Raw genomic sequence first — 23123 nt, forward strand, 5'->3', positions numbered from 1 at the left:
AATTTGGAAAATTTGTCTTGTTTTCGTTTGATTTGACTGAGAATTGGGTAAACTTCCCATTTTGAATGTTTCTTTCCCCTAATTGCATCAATAGCATCACTTGATTATCATTCAATTTCAATCTTGTCCCATCTTTTTTCCAAGGCCAATGAGAGAGCCTATGAAATAGCCAGCATCTCTACAAGAATGAAAGAGCTGGCATGGATCTATTTCGCAAACCCTCCTACAAGGTGACCAGATCAATTGGCTCTGGTTGGAAAACAACCAAATAACCTAGGTTCTGAAATTAAAGGTGGTCAATGTTGTTTCTTTGTTAGTTGGAACAATTCGAACTTTGCCTTTGTGCGAGACTAAGAAAAATGACCAGAGAGATGAACACATAGGAGACAAAATCCAGTAATGGTTTATGGGTTTTGATCTCTGAAACTTTTGTGAATTAGGAACAGAGATAGGGAAGCATATATGAGCAGTAATCATCCAAAAATAAACAAACCCATAACAATCAAAACCTGAATGAATGAGAGAGTGACAGATGCGTACCATTTGAAGAGACTAATGAGTAATGAGAGTAGCATATGGTAGAGAGAGAGTGTGTGTGAGTCTATTCAGACCTCTCAATTTACTATTTGGACCTCTCTTCTTTTTTTTTGCCACTGAACTTTCTGATTTACCCCTATTTTTATCTATTTACACCTATGTTATATATGCGATGTTCCAATAATAAAAGAAAAAAAAATTTGCACCTCCAAACTCCAGTTAGCTTTCATGATCAATTGGGAGCACACCCAAAAAAAAAAAAAATCTTTTAAGACTATCATTTTCTCTGTTTTTGATAATTACGATCGACTAATTTGAACTCTCAATTTCAAACCCCATTTTGTGTTCTTCAAACAATTTGGCATTACTTGATGCAGTTGAAGTTGGATTTCCATTGGAGCAATTTAAAGAACTTTATAATTCTTGATTGCCCAACTAGGTTTGATGAATCTTGGTCAATCCTTTTTGGGTTGAGAGAAAAGTCAGTGAAAGTAAGTCTTGACCCTGTTTTTATTTTCTGATTTCAAAGATAAATTGACATTGAAATTGCATAAATTTAAATTTAAGATTTCAAATAACATCTAATCTATAATTTATAGAATCTAATAATAAACTTGAGATGAAACAATGAAGACGTCTCAAGCTCTTGGAGCCAGTGACAACCAATTAAGTGATGGGTACTAGAAGAGAGAGAGGGAATGAGAAGAAAGACATGAAGGAATAGTGAGGAAGAGGGAAAGGAGAATAGAGAGAGGATTACAATAGAGAGTTGGAGAGAAAGAGAGATGTCTACTACTTAGATCATATGATACATGTTTTTCTTTTTCTGTTTTCCAGTTTTGATCAAAACGTGTCTCTTCCTCTTCTTAATCTTTGATTAGATGGTGATTTCAAATAAATAAGATGGAGTAGTTATTTCAAAGTTTAAATTTTAATTTTCTAAATTTTGTGGATATGAATAGAATTGGAGAGAGAACTGCAAGATGTAAGAGGGGAGCTGCAGCTCCCACGATGTAGATGCAGGTTTTTTTTATTTATTATTTTTTATATATTTGTAGAGGGGTAAAATTAGTTTTAAAATTGTGCAACAAATGAAGGAGGTCCAAATGGAAAATTGGGAGGTCTGAATAGAACCACCATTTGTGATTAGGTGGGTAAGAATTGAAAAAAAAAAAAGTAAATGAAAAGATGAAAATACCCATAGAATTGACGCCGTTATAAACGGAATGTATTAAAATTGTGTCGGGTTTAAATGTTTGAGGTACCAATATGATAATTTTGAAATTTGATGTAGCAAAATGATATATGAATGGACTTTATTTGGGGTACAATTTGTAAAATTTTCTCTTCTCAAAACTATAAATGTAGCCATGGAGCCTTCTCAAAACTAAAGGATGAAAACTTGAGAAGTTGAAAGGGTTTTGATTGTAGATGAAGCAGCGCAAGGTATTGAGTTGCCACCTAGTGTAGGACTTTGTGAGTGAGCATTGCAATTATGTGTATTTCCCCTTTCATGCATGTACTTGATTTCACAGTAGGGAATTTAAACCTCATCAGTGATGACACAAGCGTCCACCTAGCCATCGAGTCTTCTGGTTACTACGTTGTGGTTTTGCTAATATTGTTTGTAGCAAGCAGTTCTTTGAATGAACATATAACTTGCTTGTAAAATGCTTATGTAATTAACTACTACTTGACGTATGCTATAAATGATCTGCATAGATAGTGTAAGATTAGTTGCAGTATACTTTTATATATACATTTGTACGTAATAAGCTCATTCATTTCTAATTAAGGTTGTTTGGTTCCAAAGTGATTTAGGAAGGACAAATTGGAAGAGTTTGAGCATAATAGAATTAGTGAACTGACTCTTGATCATAATTTATAGATCTGTATACTTGTAAAAGTTGTCAGTTGTCTTATATTTTGGTGATTACTATGTGATACGGGGGCATTTTTGAATAAATAGTGGTCGATCGACCTTGATATGGTTTGACACAAGTGGCATATGGCAAATACATTTAGACCTGTAAATTGACCGGATTTGGATCGGATCGACCTAAATCCAAACCCGTTTACTTAAAAAAAAATTTGATCCAAACCCGCTCCGTTAACCCGACGGATCATTGATAGCTCGATCCAAATCCGTATCCGCCAGATTAACGGATACCCGATCCGCTAATCCACCCGTTTATAATTTCAAATATTTTAAAATTTTAAATAGTGATATTAAATTTATATCATGATACCTCATAAGATATTAATAAAATATTAAAACAACATGAAAAGTATCACCAAAAGTAGAATTACATTATCAAAATTCTTAATGCTTCTTGGAATCTTGGATGATGGACTGTCCCTTAGATTTCTACAAAAAATTTGTATTAGAAATTCTTCATATTTTATATTTTATATTTAAAAAAATATATTATATTAATAAAAAAATATTTTATTATTACAAAAAACGAGCCTGATCATTAACGGATCGGATCGACCTAAATCCGTATTTGATCCATTAAATAAACGGGTTAACGGATTCGGATCATTAACGGATCAACGGATCAAAATTTTCGATCCAAACTCATCCAATAGCCACTGATCTGGAGCGGGTCCGGATCAAAATCCGGTCCATTTACGGGTCTAAATACATTTTCTTCAAGAAATTCTCCCATGTCATAATATCATTGTTAGTATAGCATGATTTTTATGACATGTTTCAAGTGACGGCACTCAACAATAGCAAATTGTCTATTTTTAGGCGCGCTGACTTTCACATTGAATTTATAATCCAGAGATGCAGTCTCTCATCTGTCTACAGCTTTCAATCATGCCACCAACTGGAACATATGCAAGTTTGACATGGTCTTCATGCGCAGAGCAAGAATAGTTGATTCTCCCTTGCCTGAGATTAACATTTAAAGAGAATTTATACTCCTAGACTTTATTCCAAATTTATATCATATATGTAGATGTAGCTCATAACTTGCAATGCTCATTAATGTATATCGGTATACACATCTAAGAGTCTGAATCAAGGCTAATGAAGAACAAAAATCTTACATTTAATAGGCTCAGAGTCTAAATTAATTGCAGCTTCCAGCTTGAAGATGACTAGTTGTTTGGTTTATGATTAGGTGTAGAATAAGTTATTACATTTTGATTGAGGTTGGTGAGGGTGTAGTTTTTCCTTTATATGTATTTCTTGATCTTATAGTAAAACAATTTTATCTTGTCATATATAGATTTATATAATAGGGTTCCAAGTCACCCTTCTATGGTGTTGATTTTATTGGATCAAGGTGGTAATACTAAAGTTAATCTATATAAGCTATGGCTAATTGGAAACTTGACTCATTTCGTCACAATGAATTTAAGTACAATATACAACCAATGGAGTACACACGCTTTCACCATAAACCTTAATTAATTTGCAATTCAAGATCATTGTAGTGGTGATTTTGCTTAGGGTGTGCAATATGGTTAGTCTTGAATGCTAGTGTTATTGTTCATGATTAGCTTGAGTTTCATTAGCAAGTTTGGTGCACCCGTCTGTTTAGTGGCAACACATATTGCACGTTCACCAATAATCACTATTGTCGTAATGCCTTCGCGTTGCATGAGGTTGAGTAGGATGAGATACACGTACATGCCTAACTACAGAGGTTTTCTTGTCTTCTCGATCGATAGAGCTGGAATGACTCGATCCAACACCGTAAGAAATTCATATATCTTAGTTGATTTCTCTATGAGGTCTTGTGTACGTTCATCCATAACTTCTACAATGAAGTCATTTTCCAGCTATTTTGATCATCCATAACTTCTACATAGAATTGTAGCTAACACATGAGGCTAAGACATCATGCGACTTCTAATTATGACTCAAATGCATGCCTTCCCATTTGAAACAAAGTAGACTACATATAGGAAACTTGAGATTTCTACAAATCTGTAGACTACATTCAGGGTATCAAGCTAGAAATCGATTGGCTATGTTGGAACAGTTTATATCACTTTATCAACACATAATCATTCCGGCTCTAAATGGTCTCCTTTCAATAGGCTCACCATCTACAAACTGATATGGTCCTAATAATATATATTGATCTTTCTTCTATCTAGCACAGCTACAAGAAGTGTAGTATATTGTGTTAAAATTCATGGTGAATATAGAAACTCTGTAAAAATCTGAAGAAAAGCTAAGAACAAAGCCTAAATTGCAGATGGAGAAGATGAAGAACAATGAGAGAGAACAGAGGAAACTGATAATGGTTTTTCTCTAGGTAAATCTTTACAAAAATGACTTGCTTACATACAGTAAAGCTTAACTCCCTATTTATACTAACTTGATATTGTTGACTTTGACCCTATACTCTTTAACATATTGAAATAAATTGTTGCCATGCTAATTTTTTTTTTTTTTTCTGAAATCAAATATCTTCCAGAGATACGTAGATGAACATGCAATGTTAAATCCCGCTCATAACATGAACAGTCTTGGTAGTGTTGAACTCTGTAGGAGACTCTCAAGTGCCAAAATCACATAGCATCAGAAGACACCAACTGTAGACAATTGATCCTTAACTTGATCTTCTGCAGATACTTTCAACATTATGAAGTCTTTTTGAATTCCTCTAAGAGTGGTCATGAGCTGCATGTTTTTCGGTAGTTGGTAACTTGGTATCATTCAACTCGATCTACAGTGATTATAAGCCATGACAATTAATTCAAGAACAGAGTTAAAAGACTCAGCCTGATAGTATTATTGTTGGTTCTCCGATGAGGAAGCTAGCTATCATATTGATTGACATGTTCTTCCATATCCGGGGATGTTAATTATTTTCAGAGTAGAGAAACTGACAAGAAAGAATTTTCAAATTGAAGCACTTGACGCGTATGCGCAGAGTTTTCTGATAGTAGTTGCTCATGGCTAGTTTGACTATCAACCAGGTCCATATATAGCAAAACCTCTAGCCTGTTAAATTCACAATTTAGCTACTAGATAGACCAACCTACAACTGAGAATTTTGATTAAAGGTATACAACCCGATGTTCATTCTTTGATTTATTCTTTGATCAAGGAACACAGTTGGCACCAACTATCAAGTGCATTCCATTCCACATACTAGTGATATTTCAGTTGATGAAGTAAGTATACTTGTGCTCATTAGGCTTCCCGAGTTGTTTAAGAAAGACGTCCCAGAAACTGAATCACCAGAACCATTATGAGTTTAATCTGGAAATTTATACTTCATTATTCCAGGGAAGATGCAACCTTCAGCTGTCATAACAATATTCTCCATCTGGAATGAACACATCGTAATAGATCGACAAATGTGGAACAATTTAATTGAGCAAATAAATTCTGACAAACATGAACATAGTAACAAAATATATTAGGTACCATCAGATTTAAACACAATTTGTTACGAAACAGGATTAATGAAATAAAAAAAAAAACAGAGGAACACAAGCGTATGTGAAGCCACATGCTATTCCAGAGTTCCATACTCCAAAAGAAATGGACCCAAGTAAACCAGTAAACCACTTTCTTCTCCTAATTACTAGACAAACTATGATGAAGATGATATAGAAATGTAATTTGTACATGCCTTTCCCAGTATAATGTAACAACATGTTGATTTGGTCATTATAGGACTAAAAGAGTGTTTCTCAAGCCTATCCTCTTGTCCATGAAATTTACCGGTTTACCATATCTCTCAGTGGATGCAAGTGAACCATCTTGAAATCAAAAGCCTTTACTTTTCTGGTGTCTGCCAATGCTGCTAAACATGATTTCTTCCTCAGATTCACGGTTTGATATTTCATCTATTGATCCCATCTGCAGATACAAAGAATCAAAAGAAATATGCAGAAAAACAAAGGCCATATACTACTGGAAAAAAAAAATCACCCGGTATATATAGTAACTTGGCAGAGCCATAAGTTACATAAATCTTGAAAGTCATTAAACCTTAGAGAATTTATTTGCAAGAGAATAAATTAGCACCATATGTAATTCCAATCTTCTCATATTTTTCAGGAAGGTAATAATCAAGTTGTTGATGCTTTAGTAAATTATGGTTCTTCTTTTGTTGGTTTCATTTGGTGGGACTCAACTCCTTATATTCATGCTCATTGTAATAACGAGGGCCTAGGATTAGGAAAGTTTCGTTTTCAATAATTGGCGTTGGTTAAGTTCTTTTGGCTTTTGCTTAGGAGGTTTGGTTTGGACCTCCTCTTTTTGTAATTCTATTTTTCTTTAATAAAGTCCAAGGTTAAGGAGGCTTTTTGTCTCTCTTCATCTCCAGTTTCTGGCAAAAAAAAAAAAAACCCAACATATCCCTCTTCTTCTTTCTTAATCTAGCTAGGATGAGTAGTCGGGTGTAGTGCACCGAATATCCTTGGTCTCGCATTATATATTTATATGCAGCAATGGTGATAAGCCTAACGAAGCCTGCGGATGAGAACCCAGAGACTAAAGCTAGAAGGGCAATTTTGCTGACATTTGAATCTCTGTCTTCCATACCTATGATGTCATAGTTCTTGATACATGTTGAAGAATTTTCGAATAACATGGACTTTAGCCTACACCAAATGTTTGCTACGTCATTTCTGTTAGCTATTTCCGGCCGAGTGTAGTTTGACTCCAAACTTATTTTTACAATTATTTCCGGATTAAAACAAAGTTTCTTCTATAAATTTAACAACTAATTAGTTAATTTAATTTTGGATCTGCATCATTAAATTAAAATTTGTGCCTAAATTCGGATTCAAATTTGGATGGGATCTTGATTCATACATCAGTTTTGATTTTTTTTTTTTTTTGAATAAATCAGTTGTGAATGTTTATGGTGACAAAGTTTTATGTAAGTTTTGGCTTGATATCATTGGCTCCTTCCCTCATCCCTCATATGTGGCTCTTCCTACTGCTGACATTAACATCGATGCAACCATCAATAGCTTTTGGACTGATGAGGGCTGGGACCTAGATCTTCTCTCTTCCATGGTCCCAAGTGACATTGTACATCAATCAAATTATCAATATCCTTACTGCTTTTGATAATTGTGGTTGTGATTCTTTGATTTGGGGAGCCACATCTAATGGTGCATTCACAGTCCAAGTCTGCCTATAATTCTAGTTTTGATTTTTCCAACTCCCAAAATTCTCAATGGGCTGCTGTTTGGAAAAGTAATGTTCCTCCTAAGCTGAAAACCTTCATGTGGGCTATTGTCCATAAGAAGCTGTTAAATAATGTTCAAAGGGCTAGAAGAGGTTTTACCTCCTCCTTCTTATGCCCTATTTGCAAGGCTGATAATGAAACCCTCATCCACTTGTTCAAGGACTGTCCTAGATCTCTTGCTATTTGGAATGCTTTTCTTAAACCTGGAATGGTTGGATTGCTACTCAACTGCATTGTCAGACACTGATTCAGAAGAATATTAAATGGTGCAATCTTTTCATATTTATTTGTTGGTTTATCTGGAAATGGAGAAATAAGGTTGTTTTTTATCCAAGGTTTATCATGCCTACTTGTCTTGATAAAGTGATCTGGAACTATGCTGCAGAATGGACTAATGCCAATGTCAAATTGAATGTTGATACTATCTACATGTACATCCCTCTTGCTTGGAAGAAGCCTATGGCTAATTTTTACAAACTAAACATTGATGGGACTGGATCCTCTTTAACCTGCAAAATTGGAGCTGGGGGTGTCATCAGGGACCATATGGGTAACTAGATCACTGGTTTCCAAGTCAATTTGGGAATTGGAGAAGTTCTTGATGATGAAGCTTGGGGTTTATTCTACGGTCTTAAACTTGCTGTGAGCCTTCACATCTCTCATGTGGAGGTACGTGGAGTCTGATTCTGCCATCTTGGTGCAGCTTATGCAGAAATCTGAATTCTCCCTTCATCCCCTGGGTTCTCTTCTCAAGGGCTGCTCAAATATGATGGATGCTATGGAGAATGTCCACCTGTCCCACATCTTCAGAGAATGGAATATGACTGCTAACTCTTTAGCTAAGGAAAGCATTAATCGTGAGCTTGGTGTCATCATCTTTGAGAATCCGCATGTTCATGCTGCTCAGGCTTATCTTGATGACATCTCTGCAGTTTCTAGAGCTATGAGGAGCTCCTGCTCTAACACTTAGGTCTTTTTTTTGTTTTGGTTGGGCCTTTTAGGCCCCGCTTGTAACAAAAAAAAAAAGTTTTATATAAAACTAAGTCATTGCTTTAATTCACAATCTGCCGAATCAAGTTAACTTGAATCATGTTATAAACAGCATAAAGTGACATCATTAGGTATGTCTTAGTTATTTTGATCATTCAATTCATGCACGTTTATGTATTTCTATACATGTTATGTTATAATTACTTTACAAATGTAGTTTCACTTTTTACTTTTAGTTTTCAAACTCTCATAAATTTGTTTTTATGTGTTCGCTAATATCTTCAATCTTGAATAATCGCTTGTCTTTTACTTAAAATTTTACAATTTACATGCCGGCATCCATTATATAGGGCATATGATTTTAACCAGTTTTTCGTATTAATGTTCTTTAAACCAAAACTAAATTTATGATTCAAAAATAAAAAAACACAGAAAAAAGAAAAAATAATAATAATAAAGGAATAAAACCGTGGACTTGTGTCACCCCGTTGCAGAAGTAAATTAGAGGTGGCATTCAGGAGGGCCTAACAGCTGACAACCACTCAAAAGACGCATTTGCCCTTCCACTCCGTTCTCCATCCCGTCGGCAACTAGACAACAACGAATACGGGTCTGTTAGGGCGTCTGTGCAACAAAAGGACAATTAAGTCGAGCCTTCTTTCTCATTAATCAACTAAAGCCTTCGAAATTTATGCGGGGGTGATCGACTTTGGCCTTTAGCTTTGGGAACCAGCACGACGAACGACGTGGCACCGTTTGACCGGCTAAACGACGACTCCAACGCAACAAAAGTACGTGAAAGGTCACCGTCGTTATAAGCAAGCGAGAAAACGTTGATAAAGATTAAAGGGGGGCAATGACTTGGTTCTCTTGGCTTTGTTCTCTTTAAATCTTTAATTTTGTCTTTGTTTGCTTAACAAGCATGCAAGATTACTTGGATCTCTGACTTTCTTAAGTTATTCCTATGCTTTCTTAATAAGCTGTAGATAAGTTTTCTCAGTTATGGTATTTATGTGTATTTAACATAGTAATTCAGTTTAACAAAGATTTCTTGTTCCCTAAATAAATGTTCCCTTCTTAATGGAGAGTGTTTCAAATTTATATGATCAAGTTGTACGTTATAAGTAACATAAGTCTGTCCATTTAAGAGAGGAAAACTACAGAATAGTTTATCAGAACTCAAAATTTTACGATTGTAAACATGTACATAATTTCTCTCATCTCATTAAGTCTTCTATTTTTAGATATTTTAGTAAAGCCCACTTGATCGGATATTTTTATCCACCTTATCTATCTAGTTTGTGATTTTAGTTTGTCTTCCTATCTCATTTATCATTTATGATTGATTGCTCTGTGAAGCATTATTTTTGGATTGGCGATATTATTTGACTTTTCCAAATTGATGATCATTCAATTTTATTTTTCTCATTGCTACAAGAATTGATTTGTTGGAGTTCTTTATATTATGGATACGTGACTTTGTGGAAACTAATGATGTGACCATCCTATTATACGCGTTCTGGCCACGTTAATGCCTCTAGTGACGCATTCATTTAGAGTCGATTTTGTTTTTTAACTTCATCATAAGAATAATTCTGTACTGAACTTTTCCCTTCAATCTGTGAGCAAATACTATTGTAAACCAATATCAAAACTACAAGCCTACAGAGATCTTGAATGTAGAGTAATTATGGGTAAATACCAGTTATTAATTGACTAACTTTTCTTTATTGGGTAACCTCACTTCATGTGTTTGCACATCCAATAAGCATTTATTATTTCTCGGGAGTTCATTTATTAATGATGGTTACATTTGGTGTACTTTTTTTTTTTTTTTTGGTTGTAGGTTATATTATTAATCCAAGCGGCGAAATGTAATAGGATCAGATCAAAGGTGGAATAAAGGACTCCACGTTTGGAATAAATTTGCTTGGAATTTAATTACAAGAATCGGTGGGTGGTAGGAATCCGAATACCATGATGTGAGAATCACAAAGAGGGCAGAATCGGAAGTTCGAAAAGTTGCATGAGGAACTCAGAAATAGAGGCTAAGGCAAGACGACGCTTGGCGTGATGGTGCAACCATTTATTACCAAACGTTGTCCTTCCCCAAAACCCACAAGCACTGCTTCCCTCTCTCCCCTCCCCCCCAACTTTTGCTCAGCTAAAAAACAAAGTTGCTTCTGCAACGGATGCTGTTCTCATAGCAGGAAGTGTCATTCAGCAACAAGTTAAGCTCCTTTATAGCTTGAGGAGGAGGAGCTAGCTGGGTGCCGAGAGAGACTTTATGATGGCGTATAGTAACAAGAAACCGGGCGGCGGCGGCGGTGGTGCTGGTAGTACTGGTTCATATGCATGTTGGTCTTATTCGTCTTACTCAGCAATTTTGGTGCTTATTGTTCCATTGGTTGTGGTTTTCGGGTTGATTTCGCTGTTGAGTCCGAATTCCTCCAATTGGGTTTTCATATCCAACTACTACTTAACCGGCCCTTCTTCGAATACGAGTACCACAAACTCGTCGGAGATCGGAGCTTCACACGACAACATTTTGGGCTTGAGGTCGACGGTGGTTGTTATGGATATGCACAGTAGTACTATAGAGGAAGTTCACTCAGATGATTATGTACAGAATCGGTCTGCTTCTCCGCCGCTCGCCATAGAAGAAGCGACACCACCACCACTTCAACAACCGGTGAGACCTTTTTCGTCTTGTTATTTACTTCATGCATTTGTTTTGAGTTATTCGTTGCTTGTTTTTCCAATCTCTTTGATTCTTTTGGTGTTTTACAGTCAGAAGTCCAGAAAACTCTCTCTCTTTTTGGGTAACGTCTTTAATTAATTTCTGTTTTTATGCACTAAGATATTTATTTAAATCAGAATTCATAAAGCACCTAATTTTAGGTATGTCCCATGCTTTCAGAGTTTTTGTAATTTTGGGCATATTTTCAGGGTGAAAGAAATGTTGTTGTATATATCTCGATGCATTTGACATGTTTTTAGGTCTGGTATAAGTTGCTTTTTGTGAAAGTTTATATGTCCGCTTGGGACTTTTCGCATCTCCCTTTGGTACAATTGGTAATTGGTGTGATTTAGAAGTAATTTATCAATTTAAGTGCCTAATACCTTTACGGCACTCTGCGTTGCATTGCCCCTGCTGATCTAGTTAAAGTTTTGAACTTATTAAATGCTATCGGGCATAGTATATGTAATTGAAAATTGTACCAAACACATCAATGGGGTCACATGCTATTGAACTTTGTCTTTCAACGTTTGCCTTTTGTTTACGCAATTTGATTCCTATTTGAGAATAATGTGATGTCTTTTAATTTGTAGAAGTATATCTGACCATTAATCAGTTCCTTAATAGATTATTAATGGGACAAAGGACGAAGACCCCATGAATGAAACTCATGCTTCTATCATGAATAATCCTGCTACAAGACAAAAGGAGTATACTAGTTTAGGGCGGCTAGAGGGTCGTCTTCGAAGAGCTCGAGTGGCCATAAGAGAGGCTCGATTTGGAAATAAAACACATGATGCAGATTACATTCCTAATGGTCCAATGTATTGGAATGCTAATGCCTTTCACAGGTACCCACCAATCCAGTTTGAGGCATTATTATTATAACTATCATATATGATCAAACCATTTAAATATGAAATAAGGTCAATTGAGTACGTATTTCATATAATTATTAAACATTAAATAGTCAATTAGTTAATTCAAATGCAAATCATTTGAAAAATGTTGGATACCTCTACGATTTTGCAGGAGCTACTTGGAAATGGAGAAACGGTTTAAAGTCTTTGTATATGAAGAAGGGGAACCGCCACTGTTTCATAATGGCCCTTGCAAAAGTATATACTCTATGGAGGGAAATTTTATACATGAGATTGAGGTGAATAACCAATTTCGGACTCGAAATCCTGAGGAAGCGCATGTTTATTTTCTTCCCTACAGTGTGACAATGTTGGTTCGGTTCGTATATGTGCGTGACTCGCATGATTTCAGTCCCATCAGACAGACAGTAAGGGATTATGTCAATATTATCTCCACCAAATATCCCTATTGGAATAGAAGCCTTGCAGCTGATCACTTTACACTTGCTTGCCATGATTGGGTATGGTCTTGCTGTTCAGTATTCAATATGATTTACATATGTAGCATAAAAATAATATTCTGATTAATCACTTGATATTCAAATTTTAGGGGCCAGAGACTTCAAATTCAGATCCTTATCTGCGCAAAAATTCAATCCGTGGTCTATGCAATGCAAATACCTCCGAAGGGTTTAACCCCTCTAAGGATGTCTCCTTTCCAGAAATCAATCTTCAAACTGGTGACACACACGGCTTCCTTGGCGGGCCTTCTCCAAGGCTGCGCTCGATATTAGCTTTCTTTGCTGGAGGAATTCACGGTCCTATTAGGCCTATATTGCTAGAGCATTGGGAAAACAAAGATGAGGAATTGAAGGTGCATCAGTATCTTCCAAAGGGTGTCAACTATTATGACATGATGAGAAAGAGTAAATTCTGTCTTTGCCCAAGCGGGTACGAAGTTGCAAGCCCGAGGGTGGTTGAGGCAATATACACAGGGTGTGTTCCTGTCCTAATTTCAGATCATTATGTGCCACCTTTCGGTGATGTTCTGAATTGGAAGTCTTTCTCCATTGAGGTTTCAGTGAGTGATATTCCTAACTTGAAGAACATATTGACGAGCATATCTACGAGACAATATCTAAGAATGCAAAGGAGAGTGATACAAGTCAGGAGACATTTTGAGGTCAATTCTCCTCCTAAACGATTTGATGTTTTCCATATGATCCTACATTCTATTTGGCTAAGAAGACTCAATGTTAGAGTACATGATGATCAATAAGTTCTTTTGTTTTGTTTTCTTTTGATTATTAGCATGTTAGGTGATGTAATTCTTTTCTTCAATTTCCTCTCGTGAAAGTGTCCGTGTGTAATAAGCCTAGCAAGAAATAAATTGCTCCAATTTTGCAACTTTTTTTTCTTTTTCAAAGTAGCCGTAAAAGATTTATTACTACCATTTTTTAGATTGTGCTAGCTATGAATTCCAATTCACATTATTGGATTATGTTAGAGAGAAAAGACCTTACATTAGAAAAGTGACAAATAAAAATATAAAAAAGTGACAAATAAAAATATAATTTAAGTGGGTGGCATACAGTCAATTAGATTTTTTGTGATTAAAATTCAACATTTACTGGGTTGTTAAGTTGAGACAATATCAGTACAATGGTGGGTCACAGATCACACTTGTTGCTATTTAAGATGGTGTCAAAGAGGGTTTGTGTGATCCCAAATTTTGAAGTTGGTCAAATATTACTTTTGAGGTTGGAAGTGGAAAATAGTGGTTGCCACAAGTTCGCAGCATTTTTCCGTGAATTTTTCAGATTTCCGAGCTATTTTTAAAGAATTTGTGTAGTTTAATTCAATGAAAATAGAAGTTCTGACATGGCATGCTCTGATTGGTGGAGTGCGTGACAAGTGGCATGTGGCTGGTTGGAGGACGATGTGGGTTAGTCAATCGACACATGGCATGTGGTAGTAGTTTGTTGATGTGTGCTTGACAAGTGGAAGAAGTTTCTTGGTGGTGGCTTAACTTTTGACATGGGCAGATTTCAAAAATTCTTTGAAAATAGTTTGGGGATTCGAAAATTTACCAAAAAATGCATCGAACCGGTGACGACATGTACTTTCCACTTTCAACCTCAAAAATTATATTCGACGACCTTTAAAATTCGGGATCCCACAATTTGACACGTGTCAATTTTAGCTTGTAAATAGGTGTGACCAATTGCCTTGTTTCTTTTTGTACCCATTTCTCGGTTTCTCTCTCTAGCTTCTCTTTCTTTAAAACTTTAGCGGATCATAACTTTTGATCCGTAACCCCGATTCAGAATTCGTGAAAAACTACGGATTTGTTTTAATGCCCTCTTTCTATACATGGAGATTTGAATTGGAACCAATGGTTATTTCTAGAATGTTCATTTTAGGGGATTTGATTTACGATCGGTATTCTGGGAGACGATTGTATTGTCGAGGTGAGTGTGTTGTGTAATATATTTCAAATATTCTTATTTACTACAAAAATAGTAAAAAAAAAAAACATGCTTTTAGCTACTAATAAAATATCCAGTGTTCTAAAAATCGGCACTGAGCGGCAGCTCTCCAACTCGATTAATGCCAAATCGGCTAGGCTTAGGCGGCGACTAGTCGCCTGGGCGGTTGGCCGGTTAGGTGCTAGGCGGGTTGACAAAGTCGAAAATCCAAAACTCATCGTCTACACAACTGCGACGACGGCAGCTGGGACTGCTGATGCGGCTGAGTCAATTGCTTCTGTTGCTACAACGTGGAATCTGACCCGTTGGGTTGCATGACTTGCATCTCTTTCTCCTTCCACAAAAGCCTTCTTCTTCAAACTAAAGATTCAATAAATTTGAGAGAGTTGGGAGTTGCAGAGAGATCGGAGAGAGAGAGAGAGAGAGATGATTTTGCAGATCTGGGGGTTTAGAGAGAGAAAAGGTAAAAGAAAGTAGGGCATGGGCTTAAGCCATTGGATGAAACGGTGAGGTCTTATCTCCACCGTTGAATCCACACACTAAGTGAGATTTTTTTTTTTTTTTGATGACATCACACTAAGTGAGATGAGGTTAGACACATTTGTAGTTTTGTTGATCTGCCACTAGCTACTTTGGTTTTGGTTTTGGCGTTTTGCCCTCAAGTACCCTTATAAGAGTTATATTCTTATTACTCTTATTTTAAAATTATAGTAAGTAGTTGTATATTTTTTAAGTCTACATGTACTCTTATTTATATTTTTTATATGTTATAAAAACAAATTAAACATTAAATAAATAAAACCGCCCAGGCACCGTCTAGGCGCTAGGCCCCTGGCAACCGCCCGACTCACGCCTAGCGATTTTTTGAACCTTGAAAATATCTTTTTATTTTCAAGTGAAGCATGTCTATTTGCAAAATATGCGGGATTCATATATATTATGTGTTGGATCCATTGTTTGAGTAGTCATGGAACATGTGAACTCCTTGATTGGTTATGCCAAAGTAAGGATGTGTCACACTTTGGTATAGAGCTAGAGAAGGCGGTTAAGGTTCCTGTTGATTCACTAAATTGAGGGGTAACTAATAAGAAGGAATTATGTGATGAATTGCTGTGAATTATACTATTTTATAGCGTGTGTAAAATAACATGGCTTTACTGGCATATTACATGATCTGCTCATTTAGCACGTGATTTTTCTTACATACCTATCTCTAATATCTGTTGCAAAAAAGTACTAAGAGTTTGTCAAGTCGAACAGAGCAGAGCAAGTCAGGGATTGACGCAAAGCAGAGTGTCTGACGCAAAGTAGAGTTTTCTTTTTTGCTAGAGTTCACGGCAGTTAACGTGAAGTTAACTTGAGTTTAGACCAAAAGCCAAAAATTGATCAAAGAATGATGTGTCAATTTTCATGACCCTTAGATTAAATAGAGAGCCCAGATTTTATGAAATTGAAGTAAATTCACGGGCTACTCACTTTACAGGAGCCGGATCCCGTTAGGATATTAATTCTTTCTAGTTTGTTTTTCCAGTGTGATAGCTTTCTTCAGGCACTCTAGCTCCCTTTTCACCTAAAAAGAAAGTACTAGCCAGATTCCTCATATTTTTTGTTGTTATATATCGTAACTTTTGATCATCTTCCCTCTCATTCTCCGAGTTGAAAGACTTGAAATGTACCTGAGGACGTTGTTGTAATCCAATTTCTCAAATAACTTTGATCGTAGAGGCAGATACATCATCACTGTTGAAGAGATCAAACAATTTAGCAATTGTGATGCTCCACGCATTCTTTTAAAGAAAAATTTGGATTCGTTAGCTCTTCCTCTTCTTGTTGTTGTTGTTAAAACAGATAACTTTATTATTAAGGGTTTTTTTCTTGTTAAAACAGATAACTTTATTATTAACGGGTTTTATGAAGATAGTACATGCATCTACACAGCCAAAAAGGACTAGTACACTTTCAATTGTGAAAGTAAAAAAAAACGCGCATAGCATTATTAGGAAGTCTGTAACTTATGATGAATTTAAGATGGAGAGTTTCTATTAGGACCTCCAAATCTGCTCACTTAACCTCACTCTATTATGAATTATTAAATGACATATATAACCTACTATAAAATGACTATTAAGGACAATAATTATACCAAAAAATATTATATTTATTTTATGTAAACTTTCCAATTCAATAATATTAGATTGTATTTCTTATTATTTTCCTTATCTATTTTCATTTTCCAATTTCACTACATACTCATTAAAGCATTCATATATATTTAATAAGAATTAAAAATATGATTACAATTATTTGACATAAAAATGTATGATATATATGTTAAACGCATATTGATGAGGGAAAAAAAAATAAATCCTCATATGATTTATGATCTAAATCTAAGTCAATCCATTATATTTGCAAAATATAAATAAATAATCATGTGGTACAAAAAATACAGGAAAAAAATTAAAAAACAAATGATTTTTTTTTAAGAATAAAAACAAATGTTTTCTTCATTTTTTTTTGCACAGCTAAAATAGAAAAAAAAAAAAACAGAATAGTTCATGGCATTTTCTTAAAATGACTAAATTTTTTTTTAAAGATAATAATTTGTTTGCAAATTATATGAGTGAGGTTATTTGAGGAAGTTTAGTGAGGTTTAGTGAGTAGATTTAGTATTTGAAAATTTGATAAGAGGTGTAAAGAGCATAGAGGTCAAGTGAGTAAATTTGGAGGTTTCAATAGAAAAACTCTTTAAGATGTGGCTCATAATTTGAATTGTGAAAGTAAGAAAAACTCGTGTATGCGTGCATAGCATTATTAGGGTGTTCTTGTCTTCTCTTGGAGTTGCTCCTAAAAGCGGTAAGGCTCCCAAAATTCACCATGTTTTTTGGAAATGGCCAATTTTTCCTTGGGTCAAAGTAAACACTAATGGCTTAGTGAAAGGAAATCCAGACCCGGCAACTTGTGGGGGTGTGTTTCGAGATGCCTCAGGAGATTTTTTAGGGATTTTTGTCAGTCACTTGGCTGGAATTCTTCCTTCTATTCTGAACTTTATGCTGATATCTTGGCTATCGAAATTGCCTTTGCTAGAGGGTGGTTCCATTTATGGTTGGAAAGTGATTATATTAGTGTGGTAGCTTGCTTCTCTTCTAGGTCCTTTTCTCCTCCGTGGAACTCAAGAGTTCGTTGGGACAATTGTCTCTCTAAAGTACACCAAATGAATTTTCGATGTAGTCATATTTTTAGAGAAGGTAATGTTGTACCTGACAAGATGGCAAACCTGGGAATCTCAAATGCAACGTTTACTTGGTATGATAATCCTCCTAGTGAGCTCCACAGGTTTCTACAAGCTGATTATTTGGGTTTTCCAAAAAAAATAAAAAATAAAATAAAAATATATTGAAGATGTGGCTTATAACTTTAGCAAAGGAAATAATTACATACATATTTCTCTTTTCTAATTCAAAACTTCACCAAACGATTCCCAACTTTTAGAATTGGAGGCCAATGATCTCATTCATCTGTTCGTATTTTTCAATTTGTCTTTGAATTTCCGTTATTAGAGGTGGAAAAGTCGGATTCCGTTGGGTTTATTTCATGCATGGAGGTTTGGGGACTAGTACTATTAGCTACCTAATCGAGTTCATTTGTTTGGATTGGGCGCATTAGAGTTGGACTTGTGTTCTAAGTACATTCAAAGCTCTCAACGTCCATTCGTCCTCATTCTTAGACCAAAAGGAGTCCAATTAGATCACATAGTTAGCCCTAGGACGTTATCTGTCCTGGGGAATTGGGAACTGGCCAATAGCCAAGAACAAGCCCAATTTGCCATGTGGCAGAACACGTGGAATCCAACCACAGCAAAAGAGTGAGAAATTTTTCTATGCTCCCGTCATTCCACCTGGCATATGTGACGGGCAATCCTAATTAGTCCACGTCATCTCTCATTCCCCTCCGTTAAACCACCTGTCTCCTCTGTTACCTCTTCAGCTCTGAGATCTCTTTCATGAAGAACAAAAAAAACGATGAACACCAAAAAGTCTAAACCTTAAATCTAGGGCAATATCCACAAATATATGATATCTAAATGGATCAATACAAGAATTTCATCATTGTAGATCGAGTGACAGAAGAAAATGGTATTCCTACATGTCTACTGTTATGTCGAGAAGAACTGATATTCAAACAAAAAGGAATACAATTGATATGAACATCCAAAAGAAGGAGGGAGAAGTCTTCCTGGAAGACTGGGTTTTGATCATTTAGACTTCCAGTGGAATAATCAAACCCCAAATCTAAGAGAACAACAACCAAGCACCCAAATCAACTTGACCATGAAAAGGAGAAAACCAGGAACGTCCTCACTGGTCAAATCATCACTTTGATATTTAAATCTTTCAATTTGCCAAGTCGTCTTCACTTTGTTGTTCAAGTATTACTGGCAGTTTGGTTGCAAAGTGCTTCGCATAATTGCAAATGGTTAGGGAGGGATGAACTTCCAAATCCAGAGCCACGTTTACTGTTGTGTTCATATTTTTTTATATTCCTCATAGAAGAGATAACAGAGGTGAGGAGTAGTTTAACGGAGAAAAAGCAGTAATGACGTGGACCAATAGAAATTACCGTCACATATGCCAGGTGGAATGACGGGAACACCGAAAAATTTCTCCAAAAGAGCAAAGACCCCTCAAACCACCGACCTCATCCCTGAGACTTCTCACCACAACGTTCCTCCTCACACCGTGTGCCCTTCAGCTCCTTTGCATGCAAAGACGACGTGTCAATCTCTCAGCTCATACCACCACGTTGCACATAAACTGTTCACTCAGCACAATACGTGTCACCGTCACAAACCTCAACCGATTCATATATAGGCCAACTCGCTCCAGCTGCTAGCATACCAGAAGATAAGAAAGAAAGCAAAACAGAAGCTTTTAATCGAGTATAGTTTAAACTATAATTTGCAACATTTCAATGGCGTCGTCGAAGCAGTTCAAGGAGGAGAGAGCTGAGGCAGAAGCGAGGAAAGCCGCGCTTGATCTGAAAGATGGGAACAGAGAAAGAGAGTACGAAACAGCTGGGGTGAAGATGGACAGGGACATGTACGGCCAGCCAAGAGAGCCATCCCATGTGCAACAAGAAGCGAAGCCTGGTGTTATTGGGTCTGTTTTTAGGGCTGTGACCGGCACATTGGAGCATGCAAAGGACGCTGTTGTGGGCAAAAGCCATGACACTTCTGATGCAGCAAGAGAGCGTTCGGAATACACCACACTTAAGGCGAAGGAAACGACTGATGCGGCTGGAAAGAAGCTGGAGGAGTATAAGGAGGCCGCGGCTCGGCCGGCGAAGGAGGCTGGGGAGAAGACGAAGGAGGTGAAGGACACTGCTGCGGAGAAGGCCAAAGAGACCAAGGAGTCTGCCAAGGGGAAGGGGAGTGAGTATGCGGATTACACTTCGCAGAAGGCGAAGGAGGCCAAGGATGCCGCGGCGGAGAAGGCTAAGCAGACGAAAGACTATGTTGCCGAGACCGCAAGTGAGGCTACGGAGAAGGCGAAAGAGACAAAGGATGCTGCGATGAGGAAGGCTAAGGAGTACACGGATTACACTGCTCAGAAGGCCAAGGAAGCCAAGGATACCACAGTAGGGAAGGCTAAAGGGTACACCAATTATGGGGCCGAGAAGGCAGAGGAGGCCAAGGACACTACAGTGGGGAAGGCCGGTGAGTACACGAACTATGCTGCCGAGAAGGCAAAGGGGGCCAAGGACACTACGGTGGGGAAGGCGGAGGAGTACAAGAATTACACCGCAGAAAAGGCAAAGGAGACTGCGGAGGCAACCAAAGTAAAGGCAAAAGAGACTGCGGAGGCAGCCAAAGACAAGACTAAAGAGACAGCGGAGTATACAGCTGAGAAAGCAAAAGAAGGGAAGGACACTACTGTGAGCAAGTTGGGTGGGCTCATGAATTACTTGACTGGTAAGAAAGAAGAAACCAAACAGAAGGCTGCAGAGACGGCTGGGACTGTCAAAGAGAACACTAAACAGGTGGCTGAGGCGGCGAGGGAGAAGACTGAAGAGACTGCCGAGGCAACCAAACAGAAGACCAAAGAGGCAACTGAAAAAACCAAGGTGATAATGAGTTATCAAAGTCGCTTAATTATGTACGTACTTTAAAACTTGCATGCATAGTTGTTTTCCTTTTCGAAATCTAACACAGCTTGACTGCATTGCAGGAGACGTTGGGTGAGACCAAGGAGGAAGCTAGGAGAAAGATGGAGGAGCTGAGGCTAAGGGAGAAAGGTTATGAAGCGAGAGCTGGAGACATGGACCGTGATGACGACCGCGAGATTGAGGCAGCTAAGGGTACTGCAGCCAAGGGCACTGCAGCAAAGAGCAACATTTTTAGCTCACTTGGGAGTGTGAGTGATGCCATCAAGAGCAAGCTGACTCATCCAACCAATGTGGTGGAGGAGTCACGTGCTGCACGTGAGGAGGGGAGTACGGGGAGGACCAAGACTCCTGCTATGGTAGAGGTACCTGTGGAGAAGGTGGAGATTGGCATCAGGGACACGCGCCCGGGGGCTGTGGCCGCGGCACTTAAGAAGTCTGACCAGATGTTTGGTCAAACTTTCAACGATCCTGGTAGTATGGGAGATGAGGGCAAGGTGGTTATGGAGCGGCGCGTGGTAGACGAAGCCGGAAATGTGCGTGTGGACCGCAGTGGCAAGATGTGATCGAGTCCACTGTATGTAGTGTGGACCTTTTGTTCCGATGTTGTTTTGGGTTTTGGCATGGCTAGCTAGTCGTTTTGGATGTGTGTATTTGTTTGGCCCTCTTTGTATTATGTCTATGTTAATGTTAAAAGCGACTAGCGTTTCTGTTTAACCTAACATGAAAGCTGGCAAACCTAAAATCAGTAAGATTCATTGATCTAATATTCGGTTCCCAATTGACAAGCAGAGTACATTGTAGATGGTTAAGAACCATGAGTTGATTATCCTTGTGATGTTGCTAAAACAAAAGTAATTATAAAATGGATCAGCAACACTGAACTGGGTTAATTTAGTGTATTTGATAGTGACTAATATATTAACTTGAAACACTTGACCATGCATTATCTTTGAAAGATGAACTATTTTAAGAGTTCAGACTGTGTATGCGGGATGCTTACGTTATTACATCTACTATTGTATTCTGCTACTTGCTACATTTGCATTTCATATTTGTGTGTGACAAAATCATAGAAGGACTGATCGGACTGGCGATAGAAAATGAGATAATTGAGTTCTGATTATAGTCATAGTGGAGTACATTATTGCAAAAGAACTTGCTGTAGTATTTGAATTGGTAGAGTTGTTTAATTTGAATTTGTTGTTGTTTCTTATTTTGCCATAGTACTTATATATATATATATATATATATATATACACACAGTCCGTCTCAGGTGCGGACGTCCGTACCGAGCGGACGGTACGGATTTCATGTTTTCGACCACTTTTCAGTCACATTTTTACATCTTAACCGTTCAGTTTTTAGGTCCTAGTGTATAGATCATCTCTGCAAAATTTCAGCCAATTTGGTGATCGTTAAGACATCCAAAACTGCAATTTACCATTATAAATACGAACGGTTCCGGTTCAACAGATTCGGTCCGTTCATGTAAAATGCAGTTTTGGATGCCTTAACGATCACCAAATTGGCTGAAATTTTGCAGAGGTGATCTATACACTAAGACCTAAAAACTGAACGGTTAAGATGTAAAAATGTTGCCGGAAAGTGGTCGAAAACAGGAAATCCGTACCGAAAATTCAATACGGACGTCCGCACCTGAGAAAATTCCTATATATATATATCCTAGGCGTAAAAACACATGTTTTCTCCAATCTCCCCTAAGCTGGTTAGGAATGAAACAGAGTAAATGTAAATGGTCGAGAACTCGTGACTCGTGTCATTGAAAATTACAAATTTAGCTTGTGTTTATTTGCAAACAAGCAAGGAAGTTAGCTCCCAGCTCCCACACCGAACATGATCAATATCCGAGTTGAGCAGAAATTGAATATCATAATAATACCAAATAGATTAAATCTAATTATGCTTCAGCTACTAGTAGCACGTGTTTATCGATCTACCACTACAAATCTAAACCAAATTAGATTAAATTAATTTGATTATTTTTTTCACTAGTTAATTATTTGAAGTACCATGTACTTACACGGCTGCCTTGTTAAAGTCATGTTGAACCTCCATCCACATTTTCCTTCTAACTTTTTAAGTAATCGTTGATTTCAAATGTGTTTATGCCTTTGGGTTCCTCTTGACAAAGTCAAAAAAA

The 23123-nt window shown here is 37.1% G+C and overlaps 2 protein-coding genes across 4 annotated transcripts; both read left to right on the top strand.

Moving 5' to 3' along the window:
- The first annotated feature begins 10669 nt into the window (after positions 1 to 10669).
- Positions 10670 to 13715, top strand: LOC112192684 (probable glycosyltransferase At5g03795). Of its 3 annotated transcripts, none has more exons than XM_024332533.2 (4): positions 10670 to 11400; positions 12076 to 12299; positions 12481 to 12829; positions 12919 to 13715. In XM_024332533.2, the coding sequence occupies exons 1-4, from the start codon at positions 10996 to 10998 to the stop codon at positions 13585 to 13587; spliced, it is 1647 nt and encodes a 548-aa protein (XP_024188301.1). In that variant the 5' UTR covers positions 10670 to 10995; the 3' UTR covers positions 13588 to 13715. The 3 variants fall into 3 exon arrangements, with proteins under 3 accessions (XP_024188301.1, XP_024188302.1, XP_024188303.1); XM_024332534.2 differs by having other exon boundaries at positions 11262 to 11400; positions 12042 to 12299; XM_024332535.2 differs by having other exon boundaries at positions 11285 to 11400; positions 12065 to 12299.
- A 6053-nt stretch (positions 13716 to 19768) lies between these two features.
- Positions 19769 to 21525, top strand: LOC112191270 (late embryogenesis abundant protein ECP63). Its single transcript, XM_040516976.1, has 3 exons — positions 19769 to 20038; positions 20225 to 20920; positions 21025 to 21525. Exons 1-3 carry the CDS (start codon positions 19769 to 19771, stop codon positions 21523 to 21525), a joined length of 1467 nt encoding a protein of 488 aa, XP_040372910.1.
- The last annotated feature ends 1598 nt before the right edge of the window (positions 21526 to 23123 follow it).

Source organism: Rosa chinensis, chromosome 3 (genome assembly GCF_002994745.2).
Source record: "Rosa chinensis cultivar Old Blush chromosome 3, RchiOBHm-V2, whole genome shotgun sequence".
Classification (NCBI taxonomy): Eukaryota; Viridiplantae; Streptophyta; class Magnoliopsida; order Rosales; family Rosaceae; genus Rosa; species Rosa chinensis.

What these genes read in the sequence shown, in the direction of transcription:
- LOC112192684 (XM_024332533.2), top strand. Translation starts at nt 10,996, where the DNA reads ATGATGGCGTATAGTAACAAGAAACCGGGCGGCGGCGGCGGTGGTGCT. An exon ending in AATGCTAATGCCTTTCACAG is followed by an intron (nt 12,300 to 12,480) that starts GTACCCACCAAT and finishes ACGATTTTGCAG; the next exon opens with GAGCTACTTGGAAATGGAGA. An exon ending in CACTTGCTTGCCATGATTGG is followed by an intron (nt 12,830 to 12,918) that starts GTATGGTCTTGC and finishes TTCAAATTTTAG; the next exon opens with GGGCCAGAGACTTCAAATTC.
- LOC112191270 (XM_040516976.1), top strand. Translation starts at nt 19,769, where the DNA reads ATGGCGTCGTCGAAGCAGTTCAAGGAGGAGAGAGCTGAGGCAGAAGCG. An exon ending in GCCATGACACTTCTGATGCA is followed by an intron (nt 20,039 to 20,224) that starts GCAAGAGAGCGT and finishes GCCAAGGGGAAG; the next exon opens with GGGAGTGAGTATGCGGATTA. An exon ending in AGGCAACTGAAAAAACCAAG is followed by an intron (nt 20,921 to 21,024) that starts GTGATAATGAGT and finishes ACTGCATTGCAG; the next exon opens with GAGACGTTGGGTGAGACCAA.